The 23,612-nt window shown below is 41.3% G+C and overlaps 1 protein-coding gene and 1 non-coding gene across 3 annotated transcripts in view; one reads left to right on the top strand and one right to left on the bottom strand.

Annotated features, from left to right (window-relative positions):
- LOC124622276 (CDC42 small effector protein homolog) overlaps positions 1-23,612 on the top strand; it is a 177,443-nt gene that overhangs the window by 141,290 nt on the left and 12,541 nt on the right. For both annotated transcript variants that reach the window (XM_047147946.1, XM_047147953.1), the window contains one exon: positions 20,998-21,098. In XM_047147946.1, the coding sequence (XP_047003902.1) occupies positions 21,012-21,098 (87 nt within the window). In that variant the 5' untranslated portion in view covers positions 20,998-21,011. The remainder of the gene's footprint in view (positions 1-20,997; positions 21,099-23,612) is intronic.
- Trnaa-ugc lies at positions 8,567-8,641 on the bottom strand. The gene has a single exon. It is a non-coding gene; the product is annotated as a tRNA-Ala (tRNA).

The following is a 23,612-nucleotide window of genomic DNA, read 5'->3' as shown; positions in this document are numbered from 1 at the left end:
GTACGTAAACACGGTCCATAGTGTACTCTAAAATGAAAAGTCACAACTCTTGACGGGGCTCATGTTTGCTGACAGAACTGAATCTTACGAGAACTGAGGCACTGCATAATGTAAAATGAAACGAAATGAATCGGGTCATACTAACATATGCGATTACACACTTCTAAGCAGAGGTTTTAATTGTGTCCGCAATCAGTTGGGCTTTCTTTAGTCATTGTTAACGTACTCTGGCGAATTTGAAATGTCACAAGTGTTCAGTCTTTCGTTAAAACTGGTTTTCGGATGCCAGAGCACACGCAAGAGTGACATGGAACTGATTTTCCACAGTCTAAGTAGTACTGAGCTCTTTCCCTTTGGAAACCGCAACTCAAAGATGATAGTAGACTAATTACTTCTTGTTCGTTCCTCATCGTTTATATTGTTTACATTTCTGTAACGTTACGCTATACATAGAAGCAAAACTCGTTCGAACTAGGAATGACGAGTAACATTTCACATATTTATAGAAAACATAATTAGGAACAATTCAGCATTGAGCTGGGACTAGCTAATTACGTCGTAGTTATGGCCTCATCTTATAATAGTATCAGAAACCGCAGTCTTGTGGAAGAGTCTCTACATATGTCCGTACCTCTCATTCACAATGCCACTGAGGCCATTTAACTGAGGCAGCTTCTTTTCTGACGGTTGCTTGTGGCTTCATTGTCAAGGCCTTACTAAACTTAAACGTATTAATAAAAAAACTGCCTGATAATTCACTTACTGTTTTATATCATTTAAAATTACGCCGAAGGTAGGCTATTCAAATGGCTTCTAATTTGTTGAGTGAACTGGGTTGACAAGTAGATAGAGGAGCGAGAAGCCTACAAAAGAAAATTCACTAAACAAAAGATAATTACTTAGTTAAGTGTCTCAAACGATTTCGTTTGATTAGGAGAGTACAACTTGGAAATGCTTCATGAGGGCAAAAATTTAGAAACTTGTAGATGTTTAATTAACCACAATTACTTTCACAAGAAAATTAAAACGTCTTTTAGATGAAACTAGATGTTTTAATCGATGCCATGCGCTTGTTGTTACTTTACCATATGATAGACTCCTGTACTAGCACACTTGTATACCATAACACGGGTAATCATCACACAATGTATAGTGTTGTTGTTGTCTTCAGTCCTGAGACTGGTTTGATGCAGCTCTCCATGCTACTCTGTCCTGTGCAAGCTTCTTCATCTCCCACTACTTATTGCAACCTACATCCTTCTGAATCTCCTTAGTGTATTCATCTCTTGGTCTCCCTCTACGATTTTTATCCTCCAAGCTACCCTCCAATGCTAAATTTGTGATTCCTTGATGCCTCAGAACATGTCCTACCAACCGGTCCCTTCTTCTTGTCAAGTTGTGCCACAAACTCCTCCCCAATTCTATTCAATACCTCCTCACTAGTTATGTGATCTACCCATCTAATCTTAAGCATTCTTCTGTAACACCACATTTCAAAAGCCTCCATTCTCTTCTTGTCCAAACTAGTTATCGTCCATGTTTCACTTCCATACATGGCTACACTCAATACAAATGCTTTCAGAAACGACTTCCTGACAATTAAATCTATACTCTATGTTAACAAATTTCTCTTCGTCAGAAACGCTTTCCTTGCCATTGCCAGTCTACATTTTATAGCCTCTCTACTTCGACCATCATCAGTTATTTTGCTCCCCAAATAGCAAAACTCCTTTACTACTTTAAGTGTCTCTTTTTCCTTATCTAATTCCCTCAGCATCATCCGTCTTAATTCGACTACATTCCATTATCCTCGTTTTGCTTTTGTTGATGTTCATCTTATATCCTCCTTTCAAGACACTGTCCATTCCGTTCAACTGCTCTTCCAAGTCCTTTGCTGTCTCTGACAGAATTACAATGTCTTCGGTGAACCTCAACGTTTTTATTTCTTCTCTATGGACTGTAATACCTACTCCGAATTTTTTTTCTGTTTCCTTTACTGCTTGCTCAATATACAAATTGAACAACATTGGGGAGAGGCTACAACCCTGTCTCATTCCCTTCCCAACCACTGCTTCCCTTTCATGCCCCTCGACTCTCAAAACTGCCATCTGGTTTCTGTACAAATTGTAAATAGCCTCTCGCTCCCTGTATTTTACCCCTGCCACCTTTAGAATTTGAAAGAGTATTCCAGTCAACATTGTCAAAAGCTTTCTCTAAGTCTACAAATGCTAGAAATGTAGGTTTGCCTTTCCTTAATCTATTTTCTAAGGTAAGCCGTAAGGTCAGTATTGCCTCACGTGTTCCAGTGTTTCTACGGAATCCAAACTGATCTTCCCCGAGGTCGGCTTCCACTAGTTTTTCCATTCGTCTGTAAAGAATTCGCGTTAGTATTTTGCAGCTGTGATTTATTAAACTGATAGTTCGGTAATTTTCATATCTTTCAACACCTGCTTTGTTTGGGATTGGAATTATTATATTCTTCTTGAAGTTTGAGGGTATTTCACCTGTCTCATACATCTTGCTCACCAGATGGTAGAGTTTTGTCAGGACTGGCTCTCCCAAGGCTGTCAGTAGTTCCAATGGAATGTTGTCTACTCCGGGGGCCTTGTTTCGACTCAGGTCTTTCAGTGCTCTGTCACTCTCTTCACGCAGTATCGTTTCTCCCATTTCGTCTTCATCTACATCCTCTTCCATTTCCATAATATTGTCCTAAAGTACATCGCCCTTGTATAGACCCTCTATATACTCCTTCCTCCTTTCTGCTTTTCCTTCTTTGCTTAGAACTGGGTTTACATCTGAGCTCTTGAAATTCATACATGTCGCTCTCTTTTCTCCAAAGGTCTCTTTAATTTTCCTGTAGGTAGTATCTATCTTTCCCCTAGTGAGATAAGCCTCTACATCTTTACATTTGTCCTCTACCCATCCCTGCTTAGCCATTTTGCACTTCCTGTCGATCTCATTTTTGAGACGTTTGTATTCCTTTTGCCTGCTTCATTTACTGCATTTTTATATTTTCTCCTTTCGTCAATTAAATTCAATATTTCTTCTGTTACCCAAGGATTTCTACTAGCCCTCGTCTTTTTACCTACTTGATCCTCTGCTGCCTTCACTACTTCATCCCTCAGAGCTACCCATTCTTCTTCTACTGTATTTCTTTCCCCCATTCCTGTCATTTGTTCCCTTATGCTCTCCCTGAAACTCTGTAAAACCTCTGGTTTAGTCAGTTTATCCAGGTCCCATCTCCTTAAATTCCCACCTTTTTGCAATTTCTTTTGTTTTAATCTACAGTTCATAAACAATAGATTGTGGTCAGAGTCCACATCTGCCGCTGGAAATGTCTTACAATTTAAAATCTGGTTCCTAAATCTCTTACCTTTAAATAATCTGATACCTTCCAGTATCTCCAGGATTCTTCCATGTATACAACCTTCTTTTATGATTCTTGAACCAAGTGTTCGCTAACAATGTATAGTGTTGGGAGGAAAGTGGTACAAACCAGTTCCTTGGTTTCCACCAATGAAAAACCATTACGGTTAGTTAGTACTACTGACGAGGCAGAGGTTACTCATCCTCGCTGTCAGGGGACTTCTGCGCGGGTTCTGCTGCAAAATGTGCTGTCGTGTTAACAAAGTATCCAACACTGTGTGTGTTAACAAGCAGTTAGGCTTCCATACGCTTTGTGCATTTAGTCCAGCACAGAAGTTGCCTTAGTCCGTCTTCTGTTCAGCTGCCGGGAAGGAAGTCTTGGGCGGACGGTGTATTGAGTCATTCGCTTATCGCGATTGATAAGGAGTGTCCTGAAAACTGTTTTAACAGAGCCTCCTTTCTGAAGAACGATTCAGTTTTGTGAGTTTGATAAACGGCATTTGGTTTTTTTCGATTGAAGACATTTTCTTGTTGCAGAGCCCTACCCAATTATAGAGTTTTAATATATTCCTGTTTCCTTTTATTTTCGATCGATTTCGAAAATAATTCGTCAGTTCAGAAGTGCTTTTGACGTAGATTTCTCTCATATTCTCAACAAGACGCTTTCTCTTCCCCTTCACAGTACAAAGCAACAGGTAGAAATAGACAGTTTGCTTCTAGGACTGATATGTGTGGCATTCCGTATAATATAGGTCTATTATTATTATTATTATTATTATTATTATTATTATTACTACTTTCTCAGTGGTCCATTACATACGAAGTATTCGCGTTGTAATTATGATTCAGTTATGTTGCTGGACAATATTTTAACCCTCTAACGGTAAGGTGAAGTTTCCCGACATAAACGGTAAGGTGGGGTTGGATCAGACCCCACCCTCCAAATATCGATTTTACGGGGTAAAATAAAAAATGAATAATGGGAAAAAGTTTTATCATCAATTAAACACACATAATATTTGTTATAACAAGTTTTTTATTTTTATAGCCAATAAGTAAGAATATAAAGTACTTCGGAAAAAATAGGAATTTGATTACAAAAAATACATTAATAGAAATATTCTCTACAAAATTGTTGAAAACATAGTAAAAATCAATAGATTCAGTCATCAACTAGAAACTTGAGTGCTTTAGAAATTCTACAGATAGGAACTAAATGAGAAACATCTCTTACTACTTGTAGAAAATAATTATAGTGTCAGCAGTTTCGAAATATAAAGTTCTCAATAATAAATGTCTTTGTACGCATAATGTAATACGTGGTTTCTGAACAGTTTTCTGCATCGATATTGTCGCCATCCTCTGACTCAGCCTCCTGTCGGAGAAACTCGTTGTATATCTCCTCAGGAATTCTAAGGAGTGGATTCGCCATTTTAGTAAGATACTACAAGAGAAAAAGCGCTCTCAGAAACGGGAGTGGGGAGTTATAAACAAAACAGACTCGCTGGGGTCGGATCCAACCCCAACCTTACCGTTAGAGCGTTAAGATTTCACGTTTTCGTCCAGTGGCGTTTCAAGACCCTTCTGTAGCTTCTAATACTTCGGCACTAGTATTTGGCAGCACTGATGTGCTTTCTGCAGCAGCTTAGATTGTAAAAAATTATATATTACTAATTGATGTTTAAATACTGCCTCTGTATGTGAAATGTTACACGAAGTTTTCATTGTGATAAAATCATTAAAATTGTCTAAAAATTAAACTTCTGCTTGATGATACCTCCAAAAGAAAATTTCATGTGAAAATGATGACAAAGCCGTTCTCAAAAAGGCAGTGACGAAAGCAGTGTAGTTCCGTAGGCACGGCAAGACAAAGGCTCGCCCTTGGGTTTACAGAGCGCCAGTTCGCAAGAAACGCCTTTACGGGGGAACTTTTGTTGGCGGCTGCCTCCACAAACACGACTGCTTTACGTATCATCGACCTTACCTCTCAGTGGCCCTCTTACAGCACCTCTGCCTGTCCAGGTGAACCGTAGTAAACACTCTCAAGCATGTAATAACCCGTTTACTCTCTTTTTTTTTTCCTCTCTTAAGTTAAATTTCCTGTTCCTCGCACCGTACCAGTCTGGCCGTGTCCACTGCCGCGCGCCTCCTCTCAACTTGCACGGTATGTTCTGATTTACAAGGCCCTAATCCCGCTGTTGTTCATGCTAATGTTCCGCTCTTCGTCGTTCGTGTTTGGGGTGTTTTATCAGCATCGTATTTTATTTTTATTTTCTAGCTCAGGGGTTCCCAACAAAATTTTCTCGAGGACCCCCTCATCGAGCATGATTGATGCCTTGTCGTATCACAGTATCAAGTACCTAAAAAAGCCAAATTAAGAATCTTTTTATACGTTTTCTATTTTTGGTAATTAGAAGAAATATTGACATTTATTATTGAAAAAATATTGAGCTTAAAACTTTTCAATTTAGCCATCATTGTCATTGTTAAATTTTTGATTATTAGTCAAAATCTTTGTCTTCAAATCTGGGTGTTTAGTATAAGAAGCTCCTTAAAAAATAAAAACTGAGTATGAACTGAAAATGACAGAAAAATATTAGAACTGAGTGTATTGGTCTTTCAAGTGTACTACACTTGAGACTGCATTGAGTAGACATCTGTGAAAAATAGGAAAACACTAATTTCGTACAAGGTATTATTTAGTTGAAAAAATACAGTTACGACAGAGTACTCCATCAGTATACAGTTAGTTTTAATTTTCAGTTCTTAATGAGATGAGTTCAATCTGACCTTTGAGTCCAATATTTCTGAAATATTAGGTTCCAAACTTGAAACTTTCACTCTGAAATCCGACCGCATGTCGAGCCGATTCCTATATTTGTTTGCGGACCCCTCTGGCATAGCTCGCGGACACCTGGGGGTCCGTGGACCACCTGTTGGGAGTCACTGTCTAGCTCATTGCCGCCTCCATCATTTAAAAAAAAAGAATTTAAAAAGGTTTTCAAATTTTAACTACTGCTTTCACCAGATGACTGTATATTGGACGTGAATGGTGGGGAGTGTCTACAGGGCAATGTTCAACGTTACTATGTTATAAATAGCGCATGTGAGTGCTTTTGTTTCATTCAAAAAACTGTATATTTAAAAGTTTAATTTACACCTCAGAATTGGGGATCGAATAGTTTATATGAGCTCTTACTATATTTTTTGTGCAGATTGCCTGAGGATGCACCGATAAGTGGTGCGAAACCGGTAGCAGATTTAATAAAATTCAAACAGCCAGTGCGGAATTTTCTTTGAAAAAAAAAAAGTGGGCGTGGGGGTTCTGTGTAAGTTGAAATAAAATTACGGTGAATAAAATGAAATATTAAATTAGATCTAACGGTCAAATTAATATAAGCTCGTTTAAATTGGCGTCTAAAATCGATTAGCAGCTGTTGTAACAGTGGTAAGTTTCGGGGAGGGGATAAAAAGCTGAGTTGAGGCACACTGCTACTTTACCAAACGACTACACGCAGGCGGCAGATACTGTCATATTCAGAAACGAATAAAGACAAAAGAAGAATTTTTAGAGCATCCAGTATCCAGAATCGACGCCCTGCTGCTAAGTCTGAGTGCTTGGCTTGAAATAGCTCCTTTCATCGGGTTCTCCTGTTCGACACGGCCATGTGCAGTTACGGTTAATTTTCAGCACCGAGTGAGATACACACTAGCATCGTTGGGGTAGGGATTCAGATAGCTGTCTGGTTCTCCATAGTTCCTAAATCACTCCGGGCGGATAATGCATAAAGTCAGGCATAAATTGTGGCCAGTTTTGACCATATTGCATGTCATTCTGACAGTAAGGAACTCTTGCAGAAAGCAGCTCTGAGTAATGTCATCCAATCGCGAACCGCTAGGAAAAGTAGTGAGGTGGTGTCCTGTTGAACAGTCAGTGCGGCAGTCAGAGGGGAGTATCGCTTGCACTGTATAAACATTGTTTGACGTCACACCGCTTACGTACCATCCCCGCCTTGGCAAGTAACTAGGAGCTAGCAAGCATATTGAGCACGAGTGTCGAAATATGCTGAGGATCAGATTTGGGTAAAAAGATGCTCCGTATTGCAGAGCGAGACTTTTTTTATACACAAACAAATTAGTTGTTTGATTCAACATTGTGTGCAAGAGTTCTTACAGAGAAAATGGTCGATTAAACAGTATCGGAACAGATGTAAGATTGCGTTGAATACTTCGTACCACACAGAAGTAATTGCATCGCTTTCGCTTTGAGTGAGATAGTCAGAAACGAAAGCAGCATCCCGCGTACCTCGAGGAAGTAGGATTAGGACCGTTAACGTTCGCTTCCTGTACTCTCTCGGCCTGTTAGTAGACAGGTGTGAAAGTTCGTGCGGTGTACAGACTGCCAGTTGGCCCAATATATTTATTCGTCTTCTGCTTTGCACGTAAGTAGAGAAACAAAACATGAACACCTAACCAACTGATCAGTCACTTGTCTGTCACAAACATCTGATTCCCTGGAACATCTCCCCGGATCTACTTACAGTGGACCGACTAAATAAATCTGATATTTCGTGGTTGCCGCAGGACAATGTCGGCTTCTTGGCAAGATATTTCGGCAGACAAGTTGTCAGGAAAAATATTGTGGCGAGACGACGACATCCGTTTGCAATTCCGAAAACTCACGGAATACTCATTACGCCAGTTAAACTTTAAGATGTGCATAGAAAATAAAGACTGCATCAATAGCCTTCGTTGCTCAGTGCAAAGGAGTTCAAAAATGTTCAAATGTGTGTGAATTCCTGAGGGACCAAACTACTGCGGTCATCGGTCCCTAGACTTTCACACTACCTAAACTAACTTACACTAAAAACACACACACACACACACACACACACACACACACACACACACACACACACACCCACCCACCTCCCCGAAGGACGACTCGAACCTTTGGATGAAAGGGCCGCGCAATTCGTGACATGGCGTCTCAAACCGCGCGGCCACTCCACGCGACAAAGGAGTCTATGGAGACTTGCCTTGCATGCGCCCATTTTAGGAACTCACTCTCTACTACCAACCAGTGAAGAAATTGAAATGGAGGGCCTCAGGTGAAGCTTGTGTAAATGAAATAATTAAATGTACACCGTAGCTGCAAACAGGCGTTGATATACTTCATTGGGGACATGTTGAAAATGTGTGCCCCGACCGGGACTCGAACCCGGGATCTCCTACTTGCATGGCAGACGCTCTATCCATCTGAGCCATCGAGGGCACAGAGGATAGTGCGCCTGCAGGGACTTATCCCTTGCACGCTCCCCATGAGACCCACATTCCCAACATGTCCACACCACTACATTCGTAGTGCGCCTACTAGATGATTGCCCATCATACTCATTACTCATGGCAAATTAATCTACCAAGCCCGTACGAGTTCGGGCATAGGTGTGTGTTCGCACAAAAAGGTCAATGGCCGGGAAGCTGGTATAGAAGCGCAGATGTGGAAATACGCAGATCAAAATTCCGTACAGAGTATCCATCACATTATACGGGAGACATGAATAACAATGACCTTGTTAGGATGATATAGATCTCGGCTGTTGTCCATCCTCTTCACAAAAGCAGCAGTTAAACCGAACTCGACAACTACAGAGGCATACGTCACTGCCACCTACAAGATTTTCTCAATTGGCCTGTTCACCAACCAACTTGATTCCCATCTAGGTGAATATCAGCCTGGCTTTAAATCTGGTAGATCTTGAACAGCAAATGCAAAACATCAAGACCATTCTTATATACTGGAGTATCCACCGTAGTGGACTTTTAAAAGATATATGATTAGATAAAGAGGCTGATTCTGATCTCCATCCTGCGTGGACTGACCTGAGACCACCACCAGATTAGTCAAGGCCACTCTGGATTATAGCACTGCAGAGTTACAGAGGTGAGCTTTCTGAGAGTTTAATCTCCCAAGGGGAGTTAGACAAGGTGGTGATATCTCGTGCAGGCTTGTGGCGAAAACTGGAGTTACAGAGAAATAAGGGTAGCGATGGTCCAACTCGCGTACCGCCTGTGAGAGTAGTATAAAGGATCAGACTGGTCTGGCAGCTGCTGGATACACACTCTTTCTCAAATGCTTGTAACCAGCCTAAACATGTAATCAAACACATGAAAAAAGAAACGGGATAAGTGTGTGTGGGAGGAGGGGCGGAGGGTGTTTAACGATCGCTTCTCACCGACTGTAACTTTTCCAGCTAACCGTGTCCAGAGAACAAAGCAGATGCTTACGAAGTCTCCGGATCATAAATGCCACATTAAGTCGTGTCTACTGAGCCACGAAGCAGGGCTGGCTGGAGAAAGTGGAGAGTATCCGGACTGTTAGATTAGGCGGGTAACGTGCCACATTGCTCGTTTTGTGTAAAGACCAGCTCGTAGCTTTGTATTCATATCGTCTCCGTGTTGGCCGCCTGGGAAGTGTGGGCGCACGCAGTCGTCATGTATTCCGGGGAGCCCTGTGGTGGCCTCGGGAGCTGCAGGCCTGACCTGGCCCGGTTAGTGGTGGCTGGCCACAGCTGGAGGCCGGGCTTGGTAATCGGGTCACCCACAGCCATTGTTCCCGGAGCCTGCCGCGCTGCATCCACAGCACGGCCTGGGAGCTGCCGCCTCACCACACAGGAGCGGCGAGCGCCAGAGGACGGCGTGCGGCGGGCTGTCATTAACGCTGCCTTCCGGCCTTCGTGCAGTGGATAAGCAGTTAGAGAGTAACAGAATCACTACGACAAAATTCAGGATTAGTGCTGAAGTCATTAGGAAAGAAATTGTCAGGGTTCAGCTGAGAAAGGGAACTGTATTAACATCACTGGCGTGAAGCAAATAACTAAAAAAAAAAAAGGAATTACAACAGGGAATCACACAGTCTTCATTAAAACTTCTTATCCTTACACGTAACATAGACGAGAATACAAATGGGGCACTGGAAATCATAAGGGTCTAGAGCTCTGAGTCAAAGTTTTTCTCAAAACATATAGTTGCGAAAATCGAACTTGTAGACAGATTACAAGTCTTCGAGGTCTGACATGGTTAAAAAAAGTCACAACATCCAAAAATTCCTGTATAAAAAAATTACTGTATAAAAAAAATTACGTACCCGTTTTGTTGTTCAATTTTAATTACTATTTAAGATTATTATTATTATTATTATTATTATTATTATTATTAATCTTAATTCGCAAAAGTTTCATATATGGGCTAGTGGCGATAGTGTCTTTTGGCTGAGTGTTTTGTAATTAATGTTGTTGTTGTGGTCTTCAGTCCTGAGACTCTATCCTGGGCAAGCTTCATCATCTCCCAGTACCTACTGCAACCTACATCCTTCTGAATCTGCTTGGTGTATTCATCTCCTGGTCTCCCTCTACGATTTTTACCCTCCACGCTGCCCTCCAATACTTAATTGGTGATCCCTTGATGCCTCAGAACATGTCCCACCAACCGATCCCTTCTTCTAGCCAAGTTGTGCCACAAACTTCTCCCCAATTCTATTCGATACCTCCTCATTAGTTATGTGATCCACCCATCTAATTTTCAGCATTCTTCTATAGCACCACATTTCGAAAGCTTCTATTATGACTAAACTATTTATCGTCCACGTTTCACTTCCATACAAATACTTTCAGAAACGACTTCCTAACACTTAAATCTATACTCGATGTTAGCAAATTTCCCTTCTTCAGAAACGCTTTCCTTGCTATTGCCAGTCTACATTTTGTATCCTCTCTACTTCGACCATCATCAGTTATTTTGCTCCCCAAATAGCAAAACTCCTTTACTACTTTAAGTGTCTCATTTCCTATTCGAATTCCCTCAACATCTCCCGACTTAATTCGACTACATTCCATTATCCTCGTTTTGCTTTTGTTGTTCATCTTATATCCTCCTTTCGTGACACTGTCCATTCCGTTCAACTGCTCTTCCAAGTCCTTTGCTGTCTCTGACAGAATTACAATGTCATCGGCGAACCTCAAAGTTTCTATTTCTGCTCCATGGATTTTAATACCTACTCCGAATTTTTCTTTCGTTTCCTTCACTGCTTGCTCAATATACAGATTGAATGACATCGGGGAGAGGCTACAACCCCGTCTCCCTCTCTTCCCTACAACTGCTTCCCTTTCATGCCCCTCGACTCTTATAACTGCCACCTGGTTTCTGTACAAATTGTAAATAGCCTTTCGCTCCCTGTATTTGTCCCCTGCCACCTTCAGAATTTGAAAGAGAGTATTCCAGTCACCATTGTCAAAAGCTTTCTCCAAGTCTGCAAATGCTAGAAACGGCCGGCCACGCTGGCCGAGCGGTTCTAGGTGCTACAGTCTGGAGCCGCGCGACCGCTACGGTCGTAGGTTCGAATCCTGCCTCGGGCATGGATGTGTGTGATGCCCTTCCGTTAGTTAGGTTTAAGTAGTTCTAAGTTCTAGGGGACTAATGAGCTCAGAAGTTCAGTCCCATAGTGCTCAGAGCCATTTTTTTAAATTTTTTTTTATTTTATTTTATTTATTTTTATTTTTTTTTTTTTTGCTAGAAACGTCCGTTTGCCATTCCTTAATCTAGCTGCTAAAGTAAGTCGTAGGGTCAGTATTGCCTTACGTGTTCCAATATTTCTACGGAGTCCAGTTGTAATTAATATGAAACTAAAATCAAAACTTAATGAACAGGTAATAAACGCACCACACACACCCATTTACGACGTATCGCAACACTTCACGGTTTTCGTTATCATTTTAATTACATCCCCTGGCTTGAGGTCGAGATAAAACTGTCGGTTGAGTTTAGGCATCAAATCTAGTTGTTTTCTTAAGTCTGTGTATTTCATGTTTGATCTAGTCCTTCCGTTAAGTCTCCGTGTTTCAAGGCTGATATTTGCCTGCTGTCTACGTATTTGGATACCTGATTGTGCAAGCATCTACAAACTGTGGAGAAATTATAACTTGTGGCCTCCCTCGATATGACTTGAAGAAACTGGTGACCTTCCAGGACTCCATTGAAGAATGTTACTTTAAAAAACAGTTCATGACCTTTTGACAACTTCACCATTGTAAAATATTTTTTACCACTAACACCAACTTCTAGTTGGGTATTGCCGTCGGTAACTCTCAAGGATTCTGATATCCTCAGCGTCCATTTTACAAGCTTCTGGGATGCTGAAACCCGGAACGCGAGTTTTGGATGGGGGCGTTCCTACTACAGCTTACAGCTTCGATGAAGAAATGGGCGTCACTATAGGCTGTGAGTGTTCCTACACAACGAAAATTTTTGCTTTGGGCCCTTATGTAAGTGAATATCAGAAATCGATGCGACAGCTTTTCGCAAATGTTCATTATACGGCTTTAGGGTAAAGCACTGATAAAGGAGGGGACCTTAAGGTCATCAGATGTCAGGAGCATGCATTCATGCTACAGTCTCAAAATCGATGATGGTGTGCTTTAGGTCATTATGGTTCTCAGCACCTCAAATTATTACACTGTGAAGCACTAATCTAATATTCATCAAACTTTGTAGAGATGTTTATCAAATAACGGGTATCAGTTTCATTCCGTTCAGAAGTCGTCGTCGTAGGGTTCGACCCTCCTGAGAGCGAGTATCCTCTTGAATTCATTTTGGCATGCTAGCAGACAGCCTGCGTATGTCACCGTGATTAATTTATTGCTATGCCTACAACACTTCTCAGTTCGTGAAGCTAGCTGGCTGGAATGAAAGGATGTCTTCCCATCGCACCCCATACACGCTGCATGGATAGCAAATCAGGGAACCAGGCAGACCATTCGAGGATCTGTACAGTCCTAAGGGCGTCTGTGGTGTGAACTACAGTGTAAGGTCTTGTATTATCCTGCTGGAATATGCCATTTGATACGCCGGGCATGAAGGGTACGACAACCATTCTTGCCACAGAACTAGCGAGCATTCAGCCTCATTTCAACAGTTAACAAATAGCTTTCGCTATATGCAATACCTGCACATACCATGAGCCCAGGAATTGGAGAATTGTGGGTGTCGAGACTCGCTGTTCCCCGTGACCCTTCACCAGGTCCTTTTGGGAAACTCGAGCGTCTACCTGCCACAAACCGAAAACGACAGATGGTACTCAGTGTCGCATTCGACTAGTCCTACACCCATAGGATTTTCTGCTTTCTGTGGCGCGTTTCGGCGGAAAACGACGCATGGAAACTTGATCTCAGCAGTGCTTCAAAAAAGTATCTTCTCGACGGGTTCGTAGCGATACTCAGTAATGTCTGGCCTGACTTGATCAGTTATCAAATGTGTATTCGTCTAAGGCAGTCGAACAATTCTACGACAGATCTAACAACTGCGCCAGACACTTGTTACATAGGCGTTGCCGACCGCAGCCCCGTATTCTGCCTGTTTCTTTGACGCTTCACTGTAAATCAGCACGGGTAAACTTAAGAACCATATGGAACTAGACTAATTACTGTAAGCAAGCTTTTCAGGTTAAGCCTAAGAAGTGAATAAGAAGAAATAATGATTATCATATACAAATTTACATGAAGTGCCGAAAAGAGAACCTCAATCTACAAATAGTTAAAATCCAAGGGGCCATCTATAAATTCCGTCACATGAATTTCATGATTTTTGGACGTCCTACTCACAGGTGGTCACATTTATGATCCCCCTGCCCTGGTGTGACGTAATACATTTCGCAGCTTTAAATTTAGAAGTTATTAAATTAACAAAGCACATCGAATTTTATTTAATGTTTCTTTATAAAATCTTTTTTATAAAACTGAGATGCATGAGACAGGCGAAATATCCTCATACTTGAAGTAGAATATAATAATTCCGATCCCAAAGAAAGCAGGTGTTGACAGATGTGAAAATTACCAAACTATCAGTTCAATAAGTCACAGCTGCAAAATACTAACGCGAATTCTTTACAGACAAATGGAAAAACTGGTAGAAGCCGACCTCGGGGAAGATCAGTTTGGATTCCGTAGAAATGTTGGAACACGTGAGGCAATACCGACCTTACGGCTTACCTTAGAAGAAAGATTAAGTAAAGGCAAACCTACGTTTCTAACATTTGTAGACTTAGAGAAAACTTTTGACGATGTTGACTGGAATACTCTTTCAAATTCTAAAGGTGGCAGGGGTAAAATACAGGGAGCGAGAGGCTATTTACAATTTGAACAGAAACCAGATGGCAGTTATAAGAGTCGAGGGGCATGAAAGGGAAGCAGTTGTAGGGAAGAGAGGGAGACGGGGTTGTAGCCTCTCCCCGATGTTATTCAATCTGTATATTGAGCAAGCAGTAAAGGAAACAAAAGGAAAATTCGGAGTAGGTATTAAAATCCAGGGAGAAGAAATAAAAACTTTGAGGTTCGCCGATGACATTATAATTCTGTCAGAGACAGCAAAGGACTTGGAAGAGCAGTTGAACGGAATGGACAGTGTCTTGAAAGGAAGATCAACAAAAACAGAATGAGGATAATGGAATGTAGTCGAATGAAGTCAGATGGTGCTGAGGAGATTAGATTAGGAAATGAGACACTCAAAGTAGTAGATGAGTTTTGCTATTTGGGGAGCAAAATAACAGATGATGGTCAAAGTAGGGGTGTATAAAATGTAGATTGGCTATGGCAAGGAAAATGTTTCTGATGAAGAAAAATTTGTTAACATCGAGTATAGATTTGAGTGTCCGGAAGTCTTTTCTGTACGTATTTGTATGGAGTGTAGCCATGTATGGAAGTGAAACATGGACAATGAATAGTTTAGACAAGAAGAGAATAGAAGCATTCGGAATGTAGTGCTACACAAAAATGCTGAAGATTATATGGTTAGATCATGTAACTAATGCGGAGGTACTGAATAGAATTGGGGAGAAGAGGAAATTGTGGCACAACCTGTCTAAAAGAAGGGACCAGTTGGTAGGACACATTCGGAGGCATCAAAGGATCACCAATTTAGCATTGGAGGGCAGTGCGGGAGGTAAAAATTGTAGAGGGAGACCAAGAGATGAATACACTAAGCAGATTCCGAAGGACGTAGGTTGCAGTAAGTACTGGGAGATGTGAAGAAGCTTGCACAGGATAGGGTAGCATGGAGAGCTGCATCAAACCAGTGTCAGGACTGAAGAATACAACAAACAATAGAATGGAAGCGACAACAGTAGTGTAGGTCGACATGCTGACGTTCCGAACAGAAGGTGCTACATTAGGATATTTCACTGTAACTCAGTATGTAAAGTGAGATGAAAATCGAGTAATGATGGGGATTTGGAGCGCTATAGCAGGAGGAGGAATAGAAAACAGACAGAGAAGCATACTTTCTCGGCGGTAGGAATGAGAGACACTCCTTTGTCCTACAATAAATTTCCGCTAGTAACAACAAATATGCTGTTCAAGAATCATAAGAGAATAAATTATTCGAGGGGAAGGAAAGTACACATGGGAAAATGCTAGTCTGATTGCACGATGGTGGGACGGTAACTCTTACAAAGGAATAGCACCACGCACACGCGGTCGGCCCTCGCCGGAGACACCGGAAGGATGATATCATAGAACACTATGCGCAGAAGGCTGCATGAAGGTCATTTGTGTGCTAGTGGGCTAAGCACATGTGTGGCGCTTAGCAATCGTCGCTGCAAGGAGCGTGTTTACAGTGGGCATGCCAACGCGTACGTAATCTCAAAATCGGCGGAGTACGGTTGTCCTAAGTTGCTTTACTTCTAAGCAACTAGTACAAATTCGATGTAACATTATGATCATCATGGTGAACCTTCCTTGCTCTCCATAGAAACCACTCTTGACGAATTACTACAGATACAATGGACCTTACAAAAGGTCGGAATTTTATGAAGCTTTAGTGTGCTGTGTGAAGGTGGTCTCTTCGTGATCTAGAGAAGACTGTGCTAAGTTTTGACACTTTCCACTTTTTTCTCTATATTTTCCTCCTTATGTCCTGTGACAAAGTACTCGCACCTTGTCAAACGTTATTCCTTTCAGCAATCACACTTCTCATTATTTATAGATTCAGTTGCCTATTGTCGCACCATACAGAACTTTACCAAATTCTTTTGCAATTTGTATTGATCTTCAAATGACTTTAGTAGGCGATAAACGACAGCATTATCTGCGAACAACGTAAGACGGCTGCTCAGATTGTCTCCTAAATTGGAGAGTGGAGAAATCGGGACATGTCAGACATTCTTCTGTTGGAGTTCAATAGAGGGGTTACAGCAGCAGTAGCAGCCAGAAACATTTGCGCACTGTATGGGGATAGTGACAGTGGACAGAGCTCTACAAGAAAATGGTTGCCTTGGTTTGAGGAGGATCGTTTTGCGTTCAGTGACTCTCCACGTTTACGAATACCTTTGGTGTTTAATGATCTTTTAAACGCATTAATCCACGCCATTGTACTCGAGAACTGCCAGATATGATGAACTTTGATAATTTACATGCGATGGGAAGGTTAAAAAATTGGGTGTATGGGTACCGCAAGTTCTAGGTCAAAACCACAAAAATCCAGCGGGTGGTCGTATGTTCATTTCAGATTCCTCGTCATAAGATGGTTCGTGAACACCACCCACCATTCCCATCTGTATCGTTACTGGTGACGAGACATAGCGTCTTTATGGCTAACATCAGGAAAAGAAGGGAATGGTTGAGACCAAGCAAAGCAGCATCAACCCTTACAAAGACATCCGCGCATTCATAAAAGTCAACGTCATGCATCTGGTGGAACAGCGACGGTGTGCTGTACTACGCATTGCTTCCCCCGATATGCAACCGTCACTGCTAACATTTATTGTTAACACGGAGACGTCTTGCAGACACAATCGAAGAACGACCAGGAAAATGGCAATGATGTGATGATACTCCACGACAACCACCCCCCCCCCCCCCCCCCCCCCGCCCCGCCGTTTTCTGTTACACCACTGGTTCCCAACCTTTCTTAAACTATTAGCGCTGAGTGCAATCAGAAATTAGGTAGTAACCCCCACCCCCGCTGTCTATTGCATCTCCTCCTCCCTTTTCCCACATTATCAGCACATAACTAAACTGTAGAATGAAAGACTTTTCTTGGAACAGTTTTATTTTTAAAAGATGAATATTATTTGCGTGTGTGTGTGTGTGTGTGTGTGTGTGGGGGGGGGGGGGGGTTATAATGAATGCCGAAGGAATTCACGGTGCATAGCATGTGCTACCTACAACCTCCTCCAAGAAAGCTAACTATCCACAAAACATACTTTATTATTAGGCTCGTTCGAGTTAACTCGAAACCGTTTCGACCGCGCTAATGCACCAATACTGAATGCCAATTGTTGCTGTTGTGGTATTCAGTCGTGAGACTGGTTTGATGCAGCTCTCCATGCTACACTATCCTGTGCAAGCTCTTTCATCTCCCAGTACCTATTGCAACCTACATCCTTCTGAATTTACTTAGTGTATTATCTTGGTCTTACTCTACGATTTTTACCCTCCACGCTGCCCTCCAACGACAAATTTGTGATCCCTTGATGCCTCAGAACATGTCCTACCAATCGGTCCCTTCTTCTTGCCAAGTTGTGCCACAAACTCCTCCCCAATTCCATTCAATACCTCCTCATTGCTTATGTGATCTACCCATCTAATCTTCAGCATTCTTCTTTAACACCACATTTCAAAAGCTTCCATTCTCTTCTTGTCCAAACTATTTATCGTCCATGTTTCCCTTCCATACATGGCTACACTCCATACAAATACCTTCAGAAACGACTTCCTGACACTTAAATCTATACTCGGTGTTAACAAATTTCTCTTCTTCAGAAACGCTTTCCTTGCCATTGCCAGTCTGTATTTTATATCCTCTCTACTTCGATTGTCATCAGTTATTTTGCTCCCCAAATAGCAAAACTCCTTTACTACTTTAAGTGTCTCATTTCCTATTCTAATTCCCTCAGCATCTCCCGACTTAATTCGACTACATTCCACTATCCTCGTTTTGCTTTTGTTGATGTTCATCTTATATGAAGGCCAATTATTTAATTATATTGAACAGACTAGACTGTCTGCAGAGCTCAATAATCGTCTTGGTGTCAACAAACAGTTTTAAGGTTCTTCTTATCCAGTTTCATGGAAATGGACCGTGATGAAGTCTATAATGCTGCAAAACAGCTGCAGCATATTTACTCAGGGGATATAGAGGATTCTTTTGGAACAGAATGTGTCCATCTCAAAAGCTTCCTGTTGAGTTCTGGATCTGAGAATGGTCGTTCTTTACCAGTCTTAAATAAAATGCTAAGAGAGAAATATCTCTTCGACGTTTATCCAAACATCAGACTCGCTCTACAAATTTGACCACACTAGCAACGAACTGCTTTACTGAACGATCCTTCTCATGTTCTTGGATGAGTTAAGAACTACTTGCGTGTTTCTCAATCCAAAGATCGTTTGAATCACTTGGCTGTATTAGCAATAGAACATAATCTGACTGTGAAACTGTACTTTGAAAAAGTGATAAATGTGTTTGCTTATAACAAGGCAAGAAGAAAGCCATTGAACTGATGACATTCTTTGTTGATACTGTATAATAATCAGTTACCATAATTCCATACAAAGTTATCCTTTTTGTAGGTACCACCTTTAAGATATATATATATATATATATATATATATATATATATATATATATATATATATTGTCTATAATTTTGTTGCTAAATATTTTTCAAAATTGACGAAGTTTTTGTTGGGGGGGGGGGGGGGGCGAAAAAAGTTATTAGGCCCATGGGCGTTACATTATCTAAATACGGGACTGGTAGTAGTAGTGACGATGATTGTGTGTAGCACTATAGCAACTCTTCTGTAGTTACTTCTGTGTCGTGCTGTCAATTAATTCATTTATCTGTTTCGAAGCCATTAATGCAGCAATTCCTGGACTACTGCAGGTACACCTACAACTTCGAGAAAACATCTTGAGATATTAATATTTGTTAAGCATGTGTGTCGCTTCTGTCATCAGCGATGTGCAGGACAAAGTGCAACGTGTGTGTGTGTGTGTGTGTGTGTGTGTGTGTGTGTGTGTGTTGTGTGTGTAGTGGGTTGACTGCTCCAGGAACCTGTAACCTCCACCGCATTAATGCTACTAATTGAAAAAAAAAAAATAGTTATTGATAACTTAAATAATCAATATTAGTCGTACAGAATTGTCATAATAACAATGATCTTTGAAAATAACTTAGTTTCCTGACTGAAACAGAATCGAATCGTTCAGTTTTTACCCCTCAGGAAATTTTGTTTTACCCCTAATCAGGTAATTACGTCCGGGTTGGGAACCACTGCTAGACTGACAACACTATACATGAACTCTCTGCAAATAGATTTTATCTCGAGAAGAGGCTAATGTTGTCAGCAATACTACAAAATAAGAGAACTAAGTCTTCAGCTGTGGTGGTGATATAGTGATAGTCAGGAGTCTTATCAGCCTTTGCTACACGGTGGTGTTCATTATCACGTCGGCATCTTCTATTGCCTATTTAAACACAATGCCTTTCACTGCCAACTCAGTCATCAGTATTGAAACGAAGTTCCTTTTGTCATAGGCGTACGGAAAGGGTGGGGGGGGGGTGGGGGGGGGAGTGGGATATGACAACAAGGGCACTAGTCACCTCCCCCCCCCTTCCCCTCCACTCAGTCAGTTTGTGAAATTCCTGAGGATCAATTGGACTTTAGGCTGATCATCTTCTTGTACAGATCTGCTCTCTGGCATAGTTCAGGTGATCTTTTGCTTAGAAGTAGGGGATAATTTTTCACATTTTCAACGCGCAGCTTCCAGTCCCACATCGGTTCACCTTCAAAGAAGTTCTTCGTTAGGGTATGCACATGGAAGGACTGAATCCGTATCGCTGCATAGGGCCACAGTACTCTGAGAAGACTCCAGTTTTCAACAGCAGCTTAACAGCAGTCTTGGAGGTAAGTCGAGGGAGGGCGGGGGTACCGCCGGCTTAGCGCCTATCGAGGCGGTCAGACAGCTTCCAAACCAAGCTGCAATCACAATCCCACTGGCAGAGGGACGGGGATACCCAGTGTTGATAAATGTTGACCGTTAGATGCATGTACAATTTCACTCTTAAAAAAAAATTTTGTAAAATTATAGTGCTGAAAATGCACTTCAGAAATTTGCCCTTTCAAGCTCTGCATCTTGGTAAGTATCTGGCGTAAAAAGAATTCCACCCAGTGGAAACGGTAGGGAATTTAACGTCTACAAGAAAGGCCTGAGTACTGTTTGTCGTGACACATTCGGGAAAAATGTGTGCAAGTAAGCACAGAATTCTCGAGGACAATAACTTGGGTTCTACACTAATGACTACTTACATGCAACAAAGAAGTTTAGAAAATTAAGGGCTTTTGTAAGATGTTAGCTTCTAGAGTATCTACTGAGTGAACTGAATGACATTTTGATCATTTGAAAAGACCTCAATTAACTCGCTGCGTCTCCCTTCTCCATTCAGATACTGTGTAGTTCTTGACGTTAAATCCTAATCTTCCTTTTCCACTTTGTCGCATAATAATGGCTCGAGGCTTGACGGATGCAATTGTGCGGACGAGCTGCGCCGTTGCCATATTGATGTAATCTGTTTTGTTGCAGGTAAATTGTGTTCAATGTCTGGCTACCAGTCTGGCAACATGGCGGGGGAGATGTGGGTGCAATGGTTCTCCTGCTGCATAAACCAGCCGGCTGCGCAACAGGTGGGTACCGTTCGCGGCCGCTGCCTTGCCTATAAGAGGACGAGCTTGAAACCTTCTCTAATTCGTAATCTGTATTAAGCTAAAAGAAAATATTATTTCGAGATAGTCTCCACTTTACCGCGAGTAGTTTCTATGAAAAAGAGATTTAGTCCAGTCAAATAGCAGATATACCGTGCAAAAGGTGGGGTAGAAGAGTTTATTTGTTCAGCTCGTTCATATGGTTGGAAAGACTAGAAAGCCGAGTTTTGCCAACAAAATTTCGCTTGGGAAAACTTTCTGCAGTCAAAAAACTTCGAAAATATCGTACTTTTTCAGTTTTTCAAAATATCTGTTTCATTTGCTCCTATCGCTTTAACGTCTATTTTCTTTTTTAAAGAGCACAAAATTCTCAAAACATACAATTTTTTCAAATTTTGAGCATAGTGGCAAGATACCTTATTTTTGAACACTATTTTTTCAGTTTCTGTTTGTGTAGTATAAATACATTATACATCATGTTATATGTTGGAATTTACCATCTCACTTTCAGGTATTCAATTTCTCTGTATGCAACATGAGGATTGCTGGGCACCCAACTATTGTGATTCTTACATCACTACCTGAAGTTCACTATGGGCAACCTCAGCCCTGGTATTTGTGAAACTATAAATATAAAAATACATCACACACACACACACACACACACACACACAAAATAAATTTTCTCAGGAAACTGAACTGTTATTAGCTGCAATAGGCAACCTAATTAGGTAGGTAATTGTTCTTGTATATAAAAGCCACAGAGTTGACATTAAAAATAAGTAGCTTTATTACAGTTAAAATGCATTGGCAGTTACTAAAAAATGTTGACAGTTCTGGGTGTGTAATACTTGTAATATCGCACTTAAAGCGCACTTGAGACAGATATGAGCATCACTTCCAACGTTTTGATGGGCCAGGTTCCTCAGTGTCACCAGAAATACCTTGAGTTACGGATTCAGGGTCTGTACATAGAGTTGATCCCAGATTGACCTCTTCTTTAAACAGCGAGACAGCCTCAGCAAGTTCGTTGATTTCGTCAGCGGTTTCCTCAACATCCTCCATAACATCATCTTCACTGTCTTCATATAAAAATTTTGGCACGTTTTCACAGTTGACCCCAACACATTTCTTGCAAATTGAAGAACATTTCAAACCCGCTTTTCTGCAGGAGCACGCTCCGCCACACTTCAGTTTGCATGAGCATGAAACAATGTGAAGAAGTGCTTCAGGTGCTGGATCTTGGCTCATATTAACGGGTATTGGACCGTAGTCACTGTGATTCCAGCCCCATTTCTCAAGAGGTTTCCAGTTTCCCATCCAACTTTGGACTTGTTGGGAAGTCCGCAACGAATGATGTTGTGCAGCATCTTGTGTAGGTGGGAGACCGCTTGTGTTTCAAAATTATAGTTTCAAAGAGCAATCTTACAGATTCTGGTATGACAGACTCTACATCACATAAAAATTATCAGAGGGAGGGTACTGCTTTACATCTTACACTACTGATCTTATATCGTCTGATATGATATTTGCAGCTGCTTTGACGATTCGTAGTCTTTCTTGCTGATGATCTGAATTTCTTTTGGTGTACCAATTTTCACTGAGTAGTTGGTGCCCAACATTCTTGAAACGTACGACTGCTGGCTTTGAAGCTATTTCAGCTATCACCACATCGTCACCATATTTCTGGAAAAGACGAGCCTTGACAGTTCGAATATCAGGACGAGGTGATGTGGGTATTTGCTCTAACAGATTGTCCATAGAAAACTGACATTCTTCTGTATTGGTTTCCAGGTAGGCAAATATAGCCTCCATGCCTTCATCTACTTGTGTTGCAGGTCGGTAACCTCGTTTCTGTCCAGTAGCTGAAACACGCTGAAAGAACTTTCTGTAGCAAAATCTGTGGTACCACCCATCTGCAGCAACAAATCATTTACATTTTGAATTCGTTCTATCACTTGTTGACTAAATTAATCACCACGTCGTTTAGGCTGTTCTAATACTGTCGATTGCACTTCCAATTTCATTACTTTGTAATCAAAATTTCGTTTGGCATATGGCAATCTTAACTGCTGGTTTAAAAAGTCATCAGAATTCCCTTTTGCACATAAGAAGCATTTCTCTTTGAAATTGAACTGACCTTTTTCCTGCGACCGATGTAGCACGCCTGTTGGTTCCTGAGGATGTCGAAGGCTAGCTGCTATCATTCATTAATGTACTTCTTGTAGCATGCTTCATGCACCATCACTTCACTGAGTGTTTTCAAAAACGGGTGTGAGCAGACTCCCTGCGTTTAGCACTACAATCGATAAGTGTGCTCATTCCTTTCTTTTTCACATTGCGTCCATCACTCACCACAGTTTTTTCGCAAATGAAACACAAATTCATGTCAGACATACTCATTTTCAGCACCACAACATATACTGAATGGAAGCGACTCCAAACTGTAGGACCCTTATTGTTGTGTGCTAATAGCTGTCGGCGCGCTGTGAACAA

Source organism: Schistocerca americana, chromosome 1, assembly GCF_021461395.2.
Source record: "Schistocerca americana isolate TAMUIC-IGC-003095 chromosome 1, iqSchAmer2.1, whole genome shotgun sequence".
Classification (NCBI taxonomy): Eukaryota; Metazoa; Arthropoda; class Insecta; order Orthoptera; family Acrididae; genus Schistocerca; species Schistocerca americana.
This window is presented reverse-complemented; position numbering and strand designations above follow the sequence as displayed.